At 62.5% G+C, this 18,105-nt stretch overlaps 2 protein-coding genes across 2 annotated transcripts; both read left to right on the top strand.

Moving 5' to 3' along the window:
- Positions 1–7,659: 7,659 nt before the first annotated feature.
- LOC135361886 (melanoma-associated antigen 9-like) lies at positions 7,660–8,664 on the top strand. Its single transcript, XM_064573638.1, has one exon. It carries the CDS (start codon positions 7,660–7,662, stop codon positions 8,662–8,664), a length of 1,005 nt encoding a protein of 334 aa, XP_064429708.1.
- Positions 8,665–16,350: 7,686 nt separating this feature from the next.
- On the top strand, positions 16,351–17,439 carry LOC123842053 (melanoma-associated antigen 8-like). The gene has a single exon (XM_064573640.1). The coding sequence runs from the start codon at positions 16,351–16,353 to the stop codon at positions 17,437–17,439; it is 1,089 nt and encodes a 362-aa protein (XP_064429710.1).
- The last annotated feature ends 666 nt before the right edge of the window (positions 17,440–18,105 follow it).

Below are 18,105 nucleotides of genomic sequence, written 5' to 3' on the forward strand. Positions count from 1 at the left end.
TCCTCAGCTCCCTCTCAGCCCCGAGGCGCCTTTCAGCGGACGGCCGCCACCTGGGGCCACCCTCCCCGGGGGGCCCCCAGGGCCTGGCCGCGGCAGGGCCCGAGGGGCTGGACCTGAGCGGGGAAGAGGGGCCCCCACAGTCCTCCGTGTGCCCCCGGAGCCCGCTCCAGGGAGGGCCCGGGCCCGTCCCTCTGGGGACCCGTGTCCTTGGTCCTGGGCCCCGGCGGGAGGGGCTCAGCGGGACGACGCCGTCCCTGCCCGGGGTCTCTCGGGGCTGCCGGCATGGGCCACCTGGCTCCTGGGGGTCCCCCCACTCTGTGCTCCCGCACGGGCGGGCCTACCTGCACGCCTGGCCTGGCCCGACCGAGATCCGGCCTCGCACACACGGAGGTGCTGGCGTCGCTCACGCCTCCGAGGCGGAAGTCGGCGCTCGTCACATCCGGACCCCATAGGAAGGGGTCCCCTAGGGCTCACAGCACGTCGGGCCGACATGGGTTCCGCGCTGGGCTACGTGGGGGCAGGAGACGGGAGCGGGCCGGCCGGGGGTCCCTCGGGCCTCCCTGGGCTCCTCACCTGGACCCCGCCCGGCAAGGTTGGGGCCCCGCCCCCGGCACCCCGCTGAGCCCGTGCCTGTGCACCTCACACACAGGCTCGCACCCTGCCCCCCGCCTTCCCTGACACGGAGGCAGAGACGGGACTCTGGCAGTGTCGCCACCCAGCTTGCCGGTGACCAGCTGCACAGAAGCAATCTCGGGGACCCTCTGGTCACCCTAGCCCCCCGTCCCGGGCCGGGCCGGGGGCATTTGCACTGCAGTGCTCGCCCCGGCACCCACACCCCCCCTCACCCTGCCTCCGCTTCTTCTGCGGGTCTCAGGGCACCCCTCCCCACCTTCCTGCCGGGACTGCGGCTGCTAGACACGGTCCCCTATGGCTGGGACGAGTCCTGCTTCTCCTAGTGTCCTCACTGCTCACCCACAGGGCCTTCCAGAGAGCAGAGCTCAGCCCATGTGTGGGAATCAAGGAGCCAGTGTGCAGGGCTCCCTCTGTGCTGGGAGGACGTTTGCCCCCCTTTCTGGAAGAACCGGGCCAATGCACGAGCAGGTGTCTCGAGCTCAGGGCACTCGCGCCGGCATTTGCCTTTGGCATTTGTACAGTGATGCCCGGGAAGGCATCAGAAGCAAGAACCAACAATCTGTTATTTCTCCAGTTCCTGACCCCCGTCCTTTGCCTGCTCTGTTCTTTCTCCTTTCCAACCCATCCCTAGGCCAATGCCCTGTGATTTCGGTCCAGAGCCCACAGAAGGAGGCAAGGTCTCCCATCGTGTATAGTGTTGCACTACAACGGTGTATACGTGGAGATTACATATATATCTGTGCCGATTATCCTGTCATGTATTCTCATGCATCAACTGGCTCACTTATTCATATACTCTCCCACTATCAACCTTCGCCAACAGTCACTCCTCTTGTGACAAAGCAAATATTGGGGGTGATGTGGAGCAGCAGAAATTCTCATTCTCAGTTGGTGGGTATGCAAAATTGTTCAACCAGTTTTAAGATAATGATGCTGTTTCTTACATATGTAGACGTATTCTATCATATGATCCAGGAGCCATATGGGTATTTACCCAAAGAAGTTGAAAACTTCTGTCCTCGCAAGAACCTTCGCATTGATGTTTATATCTGCTTTTCTCATAATTTCCTAAACATAGATGCAATCAAGATGTCTTTCAGTTGGTTAATGGATAAACTCTAGGACATCCAGATAATGGAATATTAGGGGGCACTCAAAAGAAATGAGCTATCAAGCCATGAAAAGAACTGGAGAAAACGGAAATGCGTATTACGAAGAGAAATGGTCAGTGTGGAAAGGCTCCATTTTGTATGTTTCCAACTCAATGACATTCTATAAAGGGAAACTTATGGAGACAGTAAAAGGATCCCTGCTTGCCCAGGGCTGTGTGGGGAGGAAGGAATCGACAGAGTCGTGAAAATATCTGATACTGTCCTGACGGATACGTGTCATCCTGCTTTAGTGCAAACCCATAGAAAACAAATACCGGGTGTGAACATTAGTGGGTACTATGGGCATTGGGTGATTATGATGAGTCCACGGACCTTCATCAGTTATGACCACTGTACCACTCTGGCGGGGGATGTTGATATTATGGGAGTCTATGTAGGTGTGTGGCAGTTGATAAGTGGGAAATCTGTGTACATTCCTCTCTGTTTCTGTGCACCTAAATGTGTTCTAAAACATGTAAAGTCTTTTAAAAGACACACAGTATGAACAGCAATACTTGAACAACAAAACAGGAGAAAGCCCTGGGGGGACACTTAAGAATGCTGAGCAGGTTCTTGTGTCTGGGGCGGGGACGTGGGGAGCAGCAGGGATGTGGGGAGGGAAGGTAGGCTGCCTGGATGCAGCTGAAAACATGGGTACTGGGAATGATTTTCAACTTCTGCCCCTACTTCCTTGCACAGATCTGACGCACGACCTCAGAGGACACATGCCAGTAGCCTTGGGGAAGTATCAGGACAGCAGAGAACATGGCATTGATGGAGACAGATGGTTCTGGATTCTGTGCTTTAGCTATCTCAGATCAGCTTACTAGGTGAGGATGGCCCTTTCAAAAAATTATTGGAAGAGGATAGAAAGACTAGACCGGAAATAGCATAGTGAGTATCAAAACCAAATGCCATATACTATGAGCAGTTAGTGTTTCCTAAAGGAAGTATATACACAGTCTACTCATGTATAAATACATACCTATAAAAATGCATCTATAACCAGGACATAAATGCATATTTACCTGTCGATGTCCATACCTATGTGATACGTACATGTGCGTGTACCTAAGCACATATCATGTACACACGTCATATATAAACCTAGGTCGTACACACACTAGGTAGAGATGGACAGCGTGTTTCTAACGATGATGGCGCACGACAAAGGACACCTCCCTGCAGCAGACCCTGCAATAGTGGATAACCCTAAAAACGTAGGACCTAACCCCAAACCTCCTACAGGGGCTCAGCCTCTTCAGTAAACTAAATCTTTAACAGAATGTTTCTGAAGTCTGGCTGCTGGCCAAGGGACCCCTTGGGAAGGAGAGCTTCTCCTCTGACCCTGCCCCACGGTCAAGGGCACTAGAGCTTCATACCAGGCATCTGTCCCATGACTGTGTGTGTCACACAAGGGTAGAGGAGGGCCTCCTGGGTGAGGATAGAGAAGTCACATGTCCCAGAACACTGGGGGCCACCGAACCCTGCTGTGTCCCTGCCAGCGGCCCTGAGAGACCCCGGGCCCTGTGAGCAGGTGAGGCACAAGCCCCGCAAACCATCCGTCAAGTGCTCAAGGATGTCGGAGCCTGAGAGCCTTGGTCTAAGGGGCACAGACTCAGGGCTGCCGAGTGCGGGGGCTCCATCCTGCCAGAGTCCAGGTGAGGAGCCCAGGGAGGCCCGAGGGACCCCCGGGCGGCCCGCTCCCGTCTCCTGCCCCCACGTAGCCCAGCGCGGAACCCATGTCGGCCCGACGTGCTGTGAGCCCTAGGGGACCCCTTCCTATGGGGTCCGGATGTGACGAGCGCCGACTTCCGCCTCGGAGGCGTGAGCGACGCCAGCACCTCCGTGTGTGCGAGGCCGGATCTCGGTCGGGCCAGGCCAGGCGTGCAGGTAGGCCCGCCCGTGCGGGAGCACAGAGTGGGGGGACCCCCAGGAGCCAGGTGGCCCATGCCGGCAGCCCCGAGAGACCCCGGGCAGGGACGGCGTCGTCCCGCTGAGCCCCTCCCGCCGGGGCCCAGGACCAAGGACACGGGTCCCCAGAGGGACGGGCCCGGGCCCTCCCTGGAGCGGGCTCCGGGGGCACACGGAGGACTGTGGGGGCCCCTCTTCCCCGCTCAGGTCCAGCCCCTCGGGCCCTGCCGCGGCCAGGCCCTGGGGGCCCCCCGGGGAGGGTGGCCCCAGGTGGCGGCCGTCCGCTGAAAGGCGCCTCGGGGCTGAGAGGGAGCTGAGGACCTTGGTCAGCGGGGAAGGACGCCAGGTCGGGGAGCGGCGGGGGCGCACGGAGCCCCAGGGTGTCCAGGTGGGGACGGGGTGGGGATCGATCGCGGCCAGGACCCAGGGACTCTCGAGCTCAGGCCAGAGGGGACCTCAGCGAGGTCGGGCCCCAGGGTGAGTCCGGGACGGCCGCCGGGCGGGATGGGGACACGCGGCCAGTGCGGCCGGACTGGTGCACCCGGGTCTCCCGAGAGACTCTGGGGTCTTTGGCCGAAGGAGCAGGGCCTCCCTCTGGTGGGCAGAGGGGTGGGCCCAGGTCCTGCTGGGCTTCAGGCTGAGGGTGCAGAGGGAGGACTGAGGGTCCCCGGACCCCAGCACAGCGTCAGTCAGGGAAAGTACGTGGGGGAGGGGATCGAGCACGTGGTGAGTCCGGACTTCCGCATCCGGGTCTCACAGACTCTGGGGGCCTTGGCAGAAGGAGCAGGGCCTCCCTCTGGTGGGCAGTTGGGTGGGCCCCGGCCCTACTGGGCTTTATGGTGAGGATGCAGAGGGACGACTGAGGGACCCTGGACCCCGGCACAATGTCCGTCAGGGAAGTTTCGTGGCAGGGCTGGGGGGGGGGGGATGGGAGCACGTGGTGAGTCCGGACATGCGCATTCGGGTCTCTGAGAGACTGAGGCGAGGGCCTGATGAAAGAAGCAGATGCTCAGGTGGGCAGAGGGGAGGGACCTGGCGACCCAGTGGCGGGGGTGGGAGGGGGGGCGTGGGGAGGCCAGGGATAAACTCTGAGGAAGGACAGAGGGGAGCCCCCTAGAAGTCCACCCATGACGTCAGTCTAGGGAGGCCCCCCCCTGGGCGGGATGGGGACACGTGGCCAGTTTGGCCGGACTTCTGCATCTGGGACTCCCGAGAACCTGGGGTCTTGACGGATCAAAGGAGCAGGGCCTCCCTCAGGGTGGCAGAGGGGCGGGCCCAGGTCCTGCTGGGCTTCACCCTGAAGTTGCCGAGGGAGGACTGCGAGACCCTGGACCCCAGCCCAGAGTCAGTCCCTAGAGGCCCGAGTGGAGGACGGGGACACCCCGTTTGTGTCCGTGCGTGCGTTTGTGTGTCCCCCACTTGCCCATCTGGGTCTCCCAGAGGCTGGATGCCCCGGTGCCCGGGAGCGGATTCGTAGGCAGTAGAGACAGGCGAAGGCATAGGCACCCAGGGAGTCGTGGTGGAAATCAAGGAAGGCCCGAGAGACCTGGACTCCCCATCCCAGGCCCCGCTCTCAGCCCCGGGAAGCCCTAGGCTTCGTGGCCGCAGGAGTTGGCCACAGACGTAACCCGGTGGGCTCAGGGCAGGGAGGGCCTTGGTGTTGTCGGGCGGCCTAGGGACAGCAGACGAAGGGGCCTAGGACCTGCTAGGGCTCGAGGCGAGGACCCCCAAGGGAGTCCCCAGGGAGCCCACAGGACCGCGGCCCTGATTCAGCCACCGCAGTCTCCTGGGATGGATGCGCCCACACAGTGCACGGCCACTTTGGCTTCAGGACATCCGAGAACCCATGGCCATTTGGATGGAGCACTGCCTCAAGCATGGGGGTGGGGGTGGGGGCAATGGCCCACGTGTTGCTGGGCGGAAATGCGAGGACCAGAAGGAGGAATGCAGTTATGGGGACAGCGAACAGATTCGGTCCCGGGAGGCCCCGGGGCCAGATGATCACACAGGGCGTAACCTGACTTCCCAGCCACATCTCCCAGAGCCTGGGGTCTGGGTGGAAGGAGCAGGCTTCAGGGCTGCCCAGGCTGACCCCGGGCCTGCCAGGATGGAAGGGGAGGACTAGAGGGAGGACTGCCTGGGCCGCAGTACGTTCAGGCCAGGGAGGAGGCCCCTGTGGAGGAGGAGCCCATGCCTCCTGTCCTGAGGTCCACATCTGGCTGTTAGAGACTGAGGGCCTGTGGTGAGAAGGAGTGGGCCTGGGGTGTAGCGGCCCTGTGTGTGTGTGTGTGAGGGTGCAGGGTGGGGTCGGAGGCAGCGGGGCACAGGTCCGGTTGGGAGTGAGGGTGAAGGCACTGGGGGAGGACTGGCCGTACCCCCTCCACCCCATAACAGCAAAGAAGCCAGTGTACTGGACTCTGGCCGTGCCCGATCCAGGCAGGGTCGGTCAGCGGTGGCCCAAAGTGGCATGCGTGCTCACTTGTCTCATGGGCCAGAAGGTGGGAGTCCTCAGGGAACTGAGGTCTTGGTCTGTGGGGCACATGGCTTCTGTCTCACTTTGGGGACCTGAAAGAAGGGCAGGCCCTGGCAGGAAGAAAGAGGATTAGTGTCCTGGGGGTCTGAGGGCATCCGCACCCCAGGACAGAGGGGCCGGTCCCTACTGCCAGCCCTTTGGGATCTTGCCGGGGGCTGAGGGTGGGGGCTGTAGACGTGGCCGTGGACGAGGACGGGGTGGCCCCTCACCCTCCTCTCGGAGCTCTCAGGGAGGTGAGGACCACGCTGGGAGAGTTCGGGGTCAGGTCATCTGCGGAAGCCCTCCTTGGACACACACAAGAGTCCCTGCTCCTGCCAAGAGTCAATGTGGGGGCACCCGAGGGAGGAGTGAGGGACTCCCAACCCACCCCTCGGGACAAGGAAGTGGTGGCCCAGAAATCTGTCCAGCCCCTATCTGGCCTCCCTGGGAACGCTGGGCGGGGCCTGTCAGGCTGAGTCCCTCCTCCTGTCCAGATCCTTCCTCTGAGGATGGGGAGGGCCAGGGCCTGAGGGTCTGGACTCAGGTAGCAGAGGAGGCAGGTGCCCTGGCTCTGGGTGTGGCCCTGATTGTTGGGGGGAGATGAGAAATGAGGGGATGCCTCCCACAGCAGGATCCTCAGGGCCCAGGCCTACCCTGCCGCGTCTGTCAGCCATGGGGAGATGGGCGATTGGTGAGCCAAGTTATTTCTCCTGACTTTTCCTTCTGATGTCTATCAGAGATGAGGCCTTGGCACCAGGAGAGTGGCCTCAGGTTAACACAGAGAGTTTTCCCAGGCCTTCCGTGGGGTAAAGGTATAGACAGAGAGGAGCGCCCATCCAGGCACAGATGGAACCCCGAGCTTGGGCATCCCTGGGTTTCCGTGACGAGCCCTTAGAGCTTTGGCAGGCGTGGGCAGATGTGGGCCCCCTCGCTTACCTTCCGTGGAGTCTCGGGGCTGCGTGGTCTTGCTGTGACCCTTTGGCCTCAGGCTGCGGGGTGGGGCCCAGGCCCTGCCAGGGGAAATAGCAGTCCCCTGAGAGGCCATGGAAGCGACCGCCCAGCTTGGACTGGTGGGGACCTCACAGAGTCCGCCCCAGCCCTCCTGCCCCAATGGGGCCCGGAGGCCGTGCTCTGTGCCTGCACCCTGAAGTGACTCCTCCTTTTGTCCTCCAGGGGCCTCAAGAAGTCAGAGTTGAGGCCTAGGTCTGAGGCAGGAGCCTCTAAGGTCCCAGAACAGGGGAGGTGCAGGGGAGTGCTGGTGGTCAAGGTGAGGTACTTGCTCTGAGCATGGAGCCAGGGACTCGCCCATCACAGCCCAGAGGGGACCCCTCAGCACCCAAGCCCGACGCAGCGCACTGTCAGCTCCGGGACTTCAGGCCTCTGCTGCCTGGGCTGCTCCCTGAGGAGCCGTCCCATATCTTTCTTCAGGTTCAGCCCGACACAAACGCCATGCCCCTGGGTCAGAGGGGTGAGCTCTGGGAGCTGGAGGAAGACCCAGGCCCGGCCCAGGGCCTGGTGGAGGCACAGCTGTCGGGGGCTGGGGAGGAGGAGGTCCCATGCGCCCCCTCCTCCTTCTCCACCTCTGCCTCCTCCTGGTCCACTACCCCATCTGTCCCCTGCTCTGCCCTGTTTCTGTTCCCCTCGGAGGAGGGGTCTGCTGCTGGGTTCCAGAGTCCTCCCCAGAGCTCTGTGAGTGCCCGCCCCTCCCCCAGTGCCGGGGCAGCCACTCCCTGGAGCCCCTCTGAATATAGCTCCAGCTCATCCATCCAGGAGGAGCCCGGCCCCGGGCTGGAGTTAGGAGTGGCCCAGCCCCTGCTGCAAAGTACACTCCACATGAAGGCAGTCCACCTGGTGGCCTTCCTTCTCCTCAAGTATCGCACCCAGCAGCCGACCAGCCAGGCAGAGATGCTGGAGATCGTCGGCGAGGATAACCAGGATGCCTTCCCTGTGCTCTTGGGCCAAGCCTCCAAGTGCATGCAGCTGGTCTTTGGTGTGGATGTGAAGGAAGTGGACCCCGGCGACCACTCCTACATCCTGGTCCCCGTCCTGGGCCTCACCTGGGATGGGATGCTGAGTGGTGGGCAAGGCATGCCCAAGACCAGCCTCCTAGTGGTGGTCCTGGGGCTGATCCTCCTGCAGAACGACCATGCCCCTGAGGAAGAGGTGTGGGAAGAGCTGGAGGTCATGGGGGTGTATGCCGGCCAGGAGCACGTCATCTATGGGGAGCCCAGGGAGCTCCTCACCAATGTCTGGGTGCAGGAAGGGTACGTGGAGTACCGGCAGGTGCCCGGCAGCGATCCTGCCCGCTACGAGTTCCTGTGGGGTCCCAGGGCCCACGCCGAAACCAGCAAGTTGCAAATGCTGGCGTATTTCCTCCGGCTCAATCTCGGGCAGCCGGCTTCCTCCCTGGCCGTGTCTGAAGGGGCTGTGAGAGATGAGGAAGAGGGGGCCTGAGCCTCAGGGTCCACCAGGCCCTTTCCAGGCTTTGTTGGGGTCAGCAGCTTCTCCTACAGAGTGCTGGGCATGAAGTGAGGCCACTTGTTGGTCATTCCCTTTTTGTTTTTGTGTGTGTGCGTGAAGACAGAGCTCTGGGCGTTTTAAGGAGTGCAGGGGCAGGGAGTGTTGGGGCAAGAAAGTAGGGCAAGGAGCCTCCTGAGGGTGGGGGTTCTTGTTCCCTAGGATGACCCCCACATCCAGAGCTTGGTGTCCTTGAGGAAGCTGTCCTGTGGGGTTCCTTGCCATAGAAGGTTTCATCTGTTTCAGCGGCGGAGCGTGTGAGTGACATCCACCCCGCAGCATTTGTCCGTACCCAGTTGAAGAGTTAAAGAGTTTTATCATGTTCTGGGGGCGCCTGGGTCCTCTGTTGGTTAAGCATGTGCCATCGGCTCAGGTCATGATCTCAGGATCCTGGGTTCGAACCCCACACTGGGCTCCCTGCTCAGTGGAGACTCTGCTTGTCTCTCCCTCTGTGTGTGCTCTTTCACAAAAAAAATAAAAAATAAATACCTTTAAGAAAAAAAGAGTTTTGTCATGTCCTGGACACCAGCCTGGACACCTTGCCTACTTGTTTGGCCTCTGGACCGTAATCACAGGGAATTGGCCTAGGGATGTGTTGGAAAGGCAAACGAATGGAACAAGCAGGGGACGGGGATCAGAAGCTGCAGAAATAAAAGTTTGTTGGTTCTTGCTTCTGAGGCCTTCCCGGCCATCATTGTGCAAATGCGAAACGCAAGCGCACACACACACGCGTGCTCGTTCATTGGCCCGGTTCTTCCAGAAAGGGGGGGAAACGTCCTCCCAGCACAGAGGGAGCCCTGCTCACTGGCTCCTTGATTCCCAGACATGGGCTGAGCTCTGCTCTCTGGAAGGCCCTGTGGGTGAGCAGTGAGGACACTAGGAGAAGCAGGACACGTCCCAGCCATAGGGGACCGTGTCTAGCAGCCGCCGTCCCGGCAGGAAGGTGGGGAGGGGTGCCCTGAGACCCGCAGAAGAAGCAGAGGCAGGGCGAGGGGGGTGTGGGTGCCAGGGCGAGCACTGCAGTGCAAATGCCCCCGGCCCGGCCCGGGACGGGGGGCTAGGGTGACCAGAGGGTCCCCGAGATTGCTTCTGTGCAGCTGGTCACCGGCAAGCTGGGTGGCGACACTGCCAGAGTCCCGTCTCTGCCTCCGTGTCAGGGAAGGCGGGGGGCAGGGTGGGAGCCTATCTGTGAGGTGCACAGGCACGGGCTCAGCGGGGTGCCGGGGGTGGGGCCCCAACCTTGCCGGGCGGGGTCCAGGTGAGGAGCCCAGGGAGGCCCGAGGGACCCCCGGCCGGCCCGCTCCCGTCTCCTGCCCCCACGTAGCCCAGCGCGGAACCCATGTCGGCCCGACGTGCTGTGAGCCCTAGGGGACCCCTTCCTATGGGGTCCGGATGTGACGAGCGCCGACTTCCGCCTCGGAGGCGTGAGCGACGCCAGCACCTCCGTGTGTGCGAGGCCGGATCTCGGTCGGGCCAGGCCAGGCGTGCAGGTAGGCCCGCCCGTGCGGGAGCACAGAGTGGGGGGACCCCCAGGAGCCAGGTGGCCCATGCCGGCAGCCCCGAGAGACCCCGGGCAGGGACGGCGTCGTCCCGCTGAGCCCCTCCCGCCGGGGCCCAGGACCAAGGACACGGGTCCCCAGAGGGACGGGCCCGGGCCCTCCCTGGAGCGGGCTCCGGGGGCACACGGAGGACTGTGGGGGCCCCTCTTCCCCGCTCAGGTCCAGCCCCTCGGGCCCTGCCGCGGCCAGGCCCTGGGGGCCCCCCGGGGAGGGTGGCCCCAGGTGGCGGCCGTCCGCTGAAAGGCGCCTCGGGGCTGAGAGGGAGCTGAGGACCTTGGTCAGCGGGGAAGGACGCCAGGTCGGGGAGCGGCGGGGGCGCACGGAGCCCCAGGGTGTCCAGGTGGGGACGGGGTGGGGATCGATCGCGGCCAGGACCCAGGGACTCTCGAGCTCAGGCCAGAGGGGACCTCAGCGAGGTCGGGCCCCAGGGTGAGTCCGGGACGGCCGCCGGGCGGGATGGGGACACGCGGCCAGTGCGGCCGGACTGGTGCACCCGGGTCTCCCGAGAGACTCTGGGGTCTTTGGCCGAAGGAGCAGGGCCTCCCTCAAGTGGGCAGAGGGGCGGGCCCAGGTCCTGATGAGCTTCTTCACTGAGGATGCAGAGGGAGGACAGAGGGTCCCCGGACCCCAGCACAGCGTCAGTCAGGGAAGGTCCTTTGGGGGGGGATAGGAGCACGTGGTGAGTCCGGACTTCCGCATCCGGGTCTCAGAGACTCTGGGGTCTTTGGCCGAAGGAGCAGGGCCTCCCTCCCGTGGGCAGAGGGGAGGGCTCAGGTCCTGCTGGGCTTCATGGTGAGGTTGCAGAGGGAGGACTGAGAGACCCTGGACCCCAGCCCAGAGTCAGTCCCTAGAGGCCCGAGTGGAGGACCAGGACACCCCGTTTGTGTCCGTGCGTGCGCTTGTGTGTCCCCCACTTGCCCATCTGGGTCTCCCAGAGGCTGGGTGACCCGGTGCCCGGGAGCGGATCCATAGGCAGTAGAGACAGGCCAAAGCATAGGCACCCAGGGAGTCGTGGTGGAGATCAAGGAAGGCCCGAGAGACCTGGACGCCCCATCTCAGGCCCCGCTCTCAGCCCCGGGAAGCCCTAGGCTTCGTGGCCGCAGGAGTTGGCCACAGACTTAACCCGGTGGGCTCAGGGCAGGGAGGGCCTTGGTGTTGGCGGACGGCCTAGGGACAGCAGACGAAGGGGCCTAGGACCTGCTAGGGCTCGAGGCGAGGACCCCCAAGGGAGTCCCCAGGGAGCCCACAGGACCGCGGCCCTGATTCAGCCACCGCAGTCTCCTGGGATGGATGCGCCCACACAGTGCACGGCCACTTTGGCTTCAGGGCACCCGAGAACCCATGGCCATTTGGATGGAGCACTGCCTCAAGCATGGGGGTGGGGGTGGGGGCAATGGCCCACGTGTTGCTGGGCGGAAATGCGAGGAGCAGAAGGAGGACTGCGGTTTTGGGGACAGCGAACAGATTCGGTCCCGGGAGGCCTCAGGAGGCCCCGGGGCCAGATGATCACACAGGGCGTGCCCTGACTTCCCAGCCACATCTCCCAGAGCCTGGGGTCTGGGTGGAAGGAGCAGGCTTCAGGGCTGCCCAGGCTGACCCCGGGCCTGCCAGGATGGAAGGGGAGGACTAGAGGGAGGACTACCTGGGCCGCAGTACGTTCAGGCCAGGGAGGAGGCCCCTGTGGAGGAGGAGCCCATGCCTCCTGTTCTGAGGTCCACATCTGGCTGTTAGAGACTGAGGGCCTGTGGTGAGAAGGAGCGGGCCTGGGGTGTAGCGGGCCTGTGTGTGTGTGTGTGAGGGTGGAGGGTGGCGTCGGGGGCAGCGGGGCACAGGTTCGGTTGGGAGTCAGGGTGAGGACCCTGGGGGAGGACTGGCCGTACCCCCTCCACCCCATCTCAGCAAAGAAGCCAGTGCACTGGACTCTGGCCGTGCCCGATCCAGGCAGGGTCGGTCAGCGGTGGCCCAAAGTGGCATGCGTGCTCACTTGTCTCCTGGGCCAGAAGGCGGGAGTCCTCAGGGAGCTGAGGTCTTTGTCCTAGGGGCACCTGACTTCTGTCTCACTTTGGGGACCTGGAAGAAGGGCAGGCCCTGGCAGGAAGAAAGAGGATTAGTGTCCTGGGGGTCTGAGGGCATCCCCACCCCAGGACAGAGGGGCCGGTCCCTACTGCCAGCCCTTTGGGATCTTGCCGGGGGCTGAGGGTGGGGGCTGTAGACGTGGCCGTGGCCGAGGACGGGGTGGCCCCTCACCCTCCTCTCGGAGCTCTCAGGGAGGTGAGGACCACGCTGGGAGAGGTCGGGGTCAGGTCATCTGGGGAAGCCCACCTTGGACACACACAGGAGTCCCTGCTCCTGCCGAGAGTCAATGCGGGGGCACTCGAGGGAGGAGTGAGGGACTCCCAACCCACCCCTCGGGACAAGGAAGTGATGGCCCAAGAATCTGTCCAGCCCCTGCCTGGCGGCCCTGGGAACCCTGGGTGGGGCCTGTCAGGCTGAGTCCCTCCTGCTTTCCAGATCCCTCCTCTCAGGATGGGGAGGGCCAGGGCCTGAGAGTCTGGACGCAGGTAGCAGAGGAGGCAGGTGCCCTGGTTCTGCGTCTGGCCCTGATTGTTGGGGGGAGATGAGAAATGAGGGGATGCCTCCCACAGCAGGATCCTCAGGGCCCAGGCCTACCGTGCCGCTTCTTTCGCCCATGGGGAGACAGACAATCGGTGAGCCAAGTTATTTCTCCTGGCTTTTCCTTCTGATGTCTCCCAGAGATGAGGCTTCGTCACCAGGAGGGTGGCCTCAGGTCAACACAGGGAGTTTTCCCAGGCCTTTCGTGGGGTCAGGGTATAGACGGAGAGGAGCGCCCATCCCAGCACAGATGGAACCCCGAGCTTGGCCATCCCTGGGGTTCCGTGCTGAGCCCTGAGACCTTTGTCAGGTGTGGGCAGATGTGGGCCCCCTCCCTTAACCTTCCGTGGAGTCTCTGGGTTGCGTGGTCTTGCTGTGACCCTTTGACCTGAGTGTGTGGGGGTGGGGCCCAGGCCCTGCCAGGGGAAATAGCAGTCCCCTGAGAGGCCAAGGAGGGGACCACCCAAGTTGGACTGGTGGTGACCTCACAGAGTCCGCCCCAGCCCTCCTTCCCCACTGGGCCCCGGAGGCTGTGCTCTGTGCCTGCACCCTGAAGTGACCCCTCCTTTTGTCCTCCAGGGGCCTCAAGAAGTCAGAGTTGAGGCCTAGGTCTGAGGCAGGAGCCTCTAAGGTCCCAGAGCAGGGGAGGTGCAGGGAAGTGCCGGTGGTCAAAGTGAGGTACTTGCTCTGAGCATGGAGCCAGGGGCTCGCCCATCCCAGCCCAGAGGGGACCCCTCAGCATCCAAGCCCGACGTAGCGCACCGTCAGCTCCGGGACTTCAGGCCTCTCTTGCCTGGGCTGCTCCCTGAGGAGCCGTCCCACACCTTTCTTCAGGTTCTGAGGGACATGCTCTGCAGGATGCTCTGGGTCAGAAGAGAGAGTTGCAGGCCCTGATGGGAATGAGTATGCACACCTTGAGGATGCTGAGGGCATTCCCCATGCAGGCAGGGTGGGCCCCACTCTCCCACTCTTGGCATCCTCAAAGAATAGAAGCAGGGAAGGCTGCAGGTGGCGCACCCACTCCCTCCCGCTCTCAGGGAGGTGAGATTCTGTTCAGAGGGCTGACTTGAGGTCAACAGAGGGAGCCACACCTGGTCAGCAGAGAAAAAAACTTCAAAGATCGGCCAGGACTCAAGAAAAGGACCCTTTGGGAGGATGGAGGGTATGAACGTTTCCCCCGACTTCAAGAGAGAAGGGACCTTATATAGAGTCCAGTTTCCCTGTTCTCAGCCCAGGGAGGCCCTAGCAGGGATGGCTGGATGTGGCACCTCTGCCACATGGTTGGGCCTGGGGGCTCTCAGGAATGTGAGGCCCTTGGCCTGTGGGAAACATCCAGGCGGCAGAGGGAGGATCCCAAGATCACCCAGGTAGCAATATGAGGACCCTGGAGGGGGACTGACCTTACCCCCGCCCCCATCTCAGAAAAGAAAGGACTGCACAGAGTCCAACTCTGCCCTGGTGTCAGCCCTGGAAGGAACAGTCAGCGGTGGCCCTAAGTGGCATGCTCACTTGTCCCATGGGCCGGAAGGTGGGGAGTCCTCGGGGAGCTGAGGTCTTGGTCTGAGGGGCACATGGCTTCTGGCTCAGGTTGGGGGCCGGGAGGAAGGGCAGGCCCTGGCAGGAAGAAAGAGTACCTACTCGGAGATTGAGGGACTCTCCACCCCAGGACAGGGGGGCCGGGCCCCCCTGCCAGCCCTTTGTGATCTTTCTGTGGGTGGGGGCCTGGATGTGGTGTAGTTACCTTTTGGTACCAACTGCAAGATGGAGGGGGCGTTCCCCACGACAGTGAATCTCGTACGCCCACAAAGAGTCCAGGAATTCAGGGCAGCTCTGACACTCTATCCAGAGACAGCAGCAGATTCCACAGAGCAGGTGCTCAGGCCTACAAGAGCGTCCCACCATTCAGTGGTCACTTGGCCAGCCCTGGGTTGTTCTGGATGCTTATGACCAAAAGGCCCTAAAGCAGAGGTTCCCAGGAGCCTGTCCGCCGGTGCCCTGAACGGGCTGGAGCAGCTCACAGAACTCAGGCACACAACTCACTCACTAGACCCCCGGCTGCTTGCAAACGGATGCAGCTCAGGAACAGCCAGACGCGAGCGCTGCGGAGGCCACGGGAGGGCAGGGGTGCGGAGAAGCTTCCATGCCCTCTGAGTGCGCCCCTCCCCCCACATCTCCATGTCACCCACCTGAAAGCTCTCTGAGCCTGTCCCTTTGGGGATTTATGGGGGCTCCCTCACTCACTCGCTACCCCGCTCTGCCCTCTCCTGTGGTCAGTGGGTGGGGGGACTGAGAGTTCCCACCCTCTCACCCCCTGGCTGGTTCTCCTGGCATCCAGCCCCCATCCAAAGGTGCTGCCCAAAGTCACCTCCTGGACATTAACGAAAGACACATTTATCATTCCCCACACTTCGGAAATTCCAAGAGTTTGAGAGCAGAGAGCCAGGAACTGTGGACAGAGAGCAAACCTGTATTTACTTATAAATCACAGGACCCAAGGTGCCTTTTCGGGCCCTTTGGAGCTCTCAGGGAGCCGAGGACCATGCTCTGAGAGGACAGCATCAGGTTATCTGAGGAAGCCCACCTGGGTGACAGACAGGAGTCCCAGGTGAGGACCCCGAGGGAAGAGAGTGGACCCCACTTGCCAGAACAAGGAGGGGACCCCCCAGAAGCCTGGCCTGCCCCTACTGTCGGCCCTGGGAACTGTGGGCGGGGCCAGTCTGGCTGAGCCCCTTCTTCCTTCCAGATCCCTGCTCTCAGGGAGGCAAAGGCCTTGGTCTGAGGGTCTGAGCTCAGGTCAGCGGAGGCAGGATCCTGGGCCCCGGCAGGAGTCAAGGACTCAGCGGCCTCCCCTTCCCAGGAACCTGGGAGGCCCTGGGTAGGTGTGGTCAGATGTGGACACCCTCACTTCCTTCTGTTCGGTCTCAGGGCTGTGTGGTCTTGTTCTGAGACTTTTGCTTCAGGCTAGCAGAGGGGTGGGGCCCAGGCCCTGCCAGGGCAGAGGTGAGTCCCCCGAGTGCGCAGAGTGGGGACCACCCCCCCCCGTCCCCGGCAGTGGGGAACCTCACAGAGTCAGACCCAGCCCTCCTTTCTGCCCCGGGGACCCTGGGCTGCACTCCCAGTCTGCACCCTGAGGTGCCCCGTCCTGCCCTCCTCCAGGGGACTCAGGAACTGGGAGGCAAAGGCTTTGGTGTGAGGCAGGAGTCCTAAGGTCACAGGGCAGAGGAGGCCCTTGACCTCCCCCTTGAGTTTCTTAGAGGACAGGCGGCCCACGGGGCGAGACCCCTGTGAGGCCAGAGAGTGCCCACATGGAGACCCGGAGTCACCGTTGTCAGAGCTGCCAACGGTGCCTTCCTCAGCTGAGGCTCCTCACACTCCGTCTCTCTCCCAGGCCCTTGGGTCCCTTCGCCCCCACCTGCCCACACCGGGTGCCTGCTGCCAGACATAAGTCATCATGCCTCTGGGTGAGAGGAATGAGCTCCGGAAGTTTGAGGAAGACATTCAGGACCCCAAAGAGGCCCAGCGCCTGGTAGATGCACAGCTGTATGGGGCTGAGGAGGACGAGGAGGCCCTGTCTCACTCCTCCTCCCCCTCCTCCTCCCCCTCCCCGTCCTCCTCCTCCAGTTTCCCCTCTTTCTTCTCCTCTTGTTCCTCCCCCTCCTCCTCCTCTTCCTCCCCCTCTTCCTCCTCCTCTTCCTCCTCTTATTTTGCCCTGCTGTTCTTTGCTACCCCAGAGGAGGGGTCTGCCGCTGGGTCCCCAAGTCCTCCCCAGAGCCCTCCGAGTGCCTGCCCCTCCCCCAGTGCCGCGGCAGCCACCCCCTGGAGCCTGTCTGAAGATAGCTCCGGCTCATCCAACGAGGAGGGGCCCGGCCCTGGGCTGGAGCCGGGAGTGGCCCAGCCCCTGCTCCAAACTGCACTCCACAGGAAGGCAGTCCACCTGGTGGCCTTCCTGCTCCTCAAGTATCGCACCCAGCAGCCGACCAGCCAGGCAGAGATGCTGGAGATCGTCGGCGAGGATGACCAGGACGCCTTCCCCGTGATCTTGGGCCAAGCCTCCAAGTGCATGCAGCTGGTCTTTGGCGTGGATGTGAAGGAAGTGGACCCCGGCGACCACTCCTACATCCTGGTCCCCGTCCTGGGCCTCACCTGGGATGGGATGCTGAGCGGTGAGCAGGGCATGCCCAAGACCGGCCTCCTGGTGGTGCTCCTGGGGGTGATCCTCCTGGAGGACGACCATGCCCCCGAGGAGGAGGTGTGGGAAGCGCTGGGGGTCATGGGGGTGTATGCCGGCCAGGAGCACGTCATCTATGGGGAGCCCAGGGAGCTCCTCACCAATGTCTTGGTGCAGGAAGGGTACGTGGAGTACCGGCAGGTGCCCGGCAGCGACCCTGCCCGCTCCGAGTTCCTGTGGGGTCCCAGGGCCCACGCCGAGACCAGCAGGTTGCAAATGACGGAGTATTTCCTCCGGCTCGATCTCGGGCAGCCGGCTTCCTCCCTGGCCGTGTCTGAAGGGGCTGTGAGAGATGAGGAAGACGGGGCCTGAGCCCCGGGGTCCGCCAGGCCCTTTCCAGGCTTTGGTGGGGTCGGCAGCTTCTCCTCCAGGGTGCTGGGCATGAAGTGAGGCCGCTTGTTGGTCCTTCCCTGTGAGTGTTTGTGTGTGTGCGTGAAGACAGAGCCCTGGGCGTTTTAAGGAGTGCAGGGCCAGGGAGGGTTGGGGGAAGAAAGCAGGGCAAGGAGCCTCCTGGGGGTGGGGGGGTTGTTCCCTGGGGTGACTCCCACATCCAGGGCTTGGTGTCCTTGAGGAGGCTGTCCTGTGGGGTTCCTTGCCATAGAAGGTTTCATCCGTTTCAGCGGCGGAGCGTGTGAGTGACATCCACCCCGCAGCATTTGTCCGTACCCAGTTCAAGAGTTAAGAGTTTTGTCATGTCCTGGAAACCATTTGGGACCCCTTGCCTCCTTGTTTGGGCTCCGGACCCAAATCACAGGGCACTGGTCTAGCGATGGGTTGAAAAGGCGAAAGAAAGGAGGAGTGAAGTGATGGGGTCAGGAAATAGAGAAATAAAAGGAAAAGTTTGTTGGTTCTTGCTTCTGATGCCTTCCTGACTGTCATTCTGCAAATGCCAAAGGCACACACACGCGTGCTCGTGCATTGGCCCGGTTCTTCCAGAAAGGGGGGCAAACGTCCTCCCAGCACAGAGGGAGCCCTGCT

This window comes from Mirounga angustirostris, unplaced genomic scaffold (assembly GCF_029215605.1).
Source record: "Mirounga angustirostris isolate CCGP_5_RB_7025 unplaced genomic scaffold, mMirAng1.0.hap1 SCAF_11, whole genome shotgun sequence".
Taxonomy (NCBI): Eukaryota; Metazoa; Chordata; class Mammalia; order Carnivora; family Phocidae; genus Mirounga; species Mirounga angustirostris.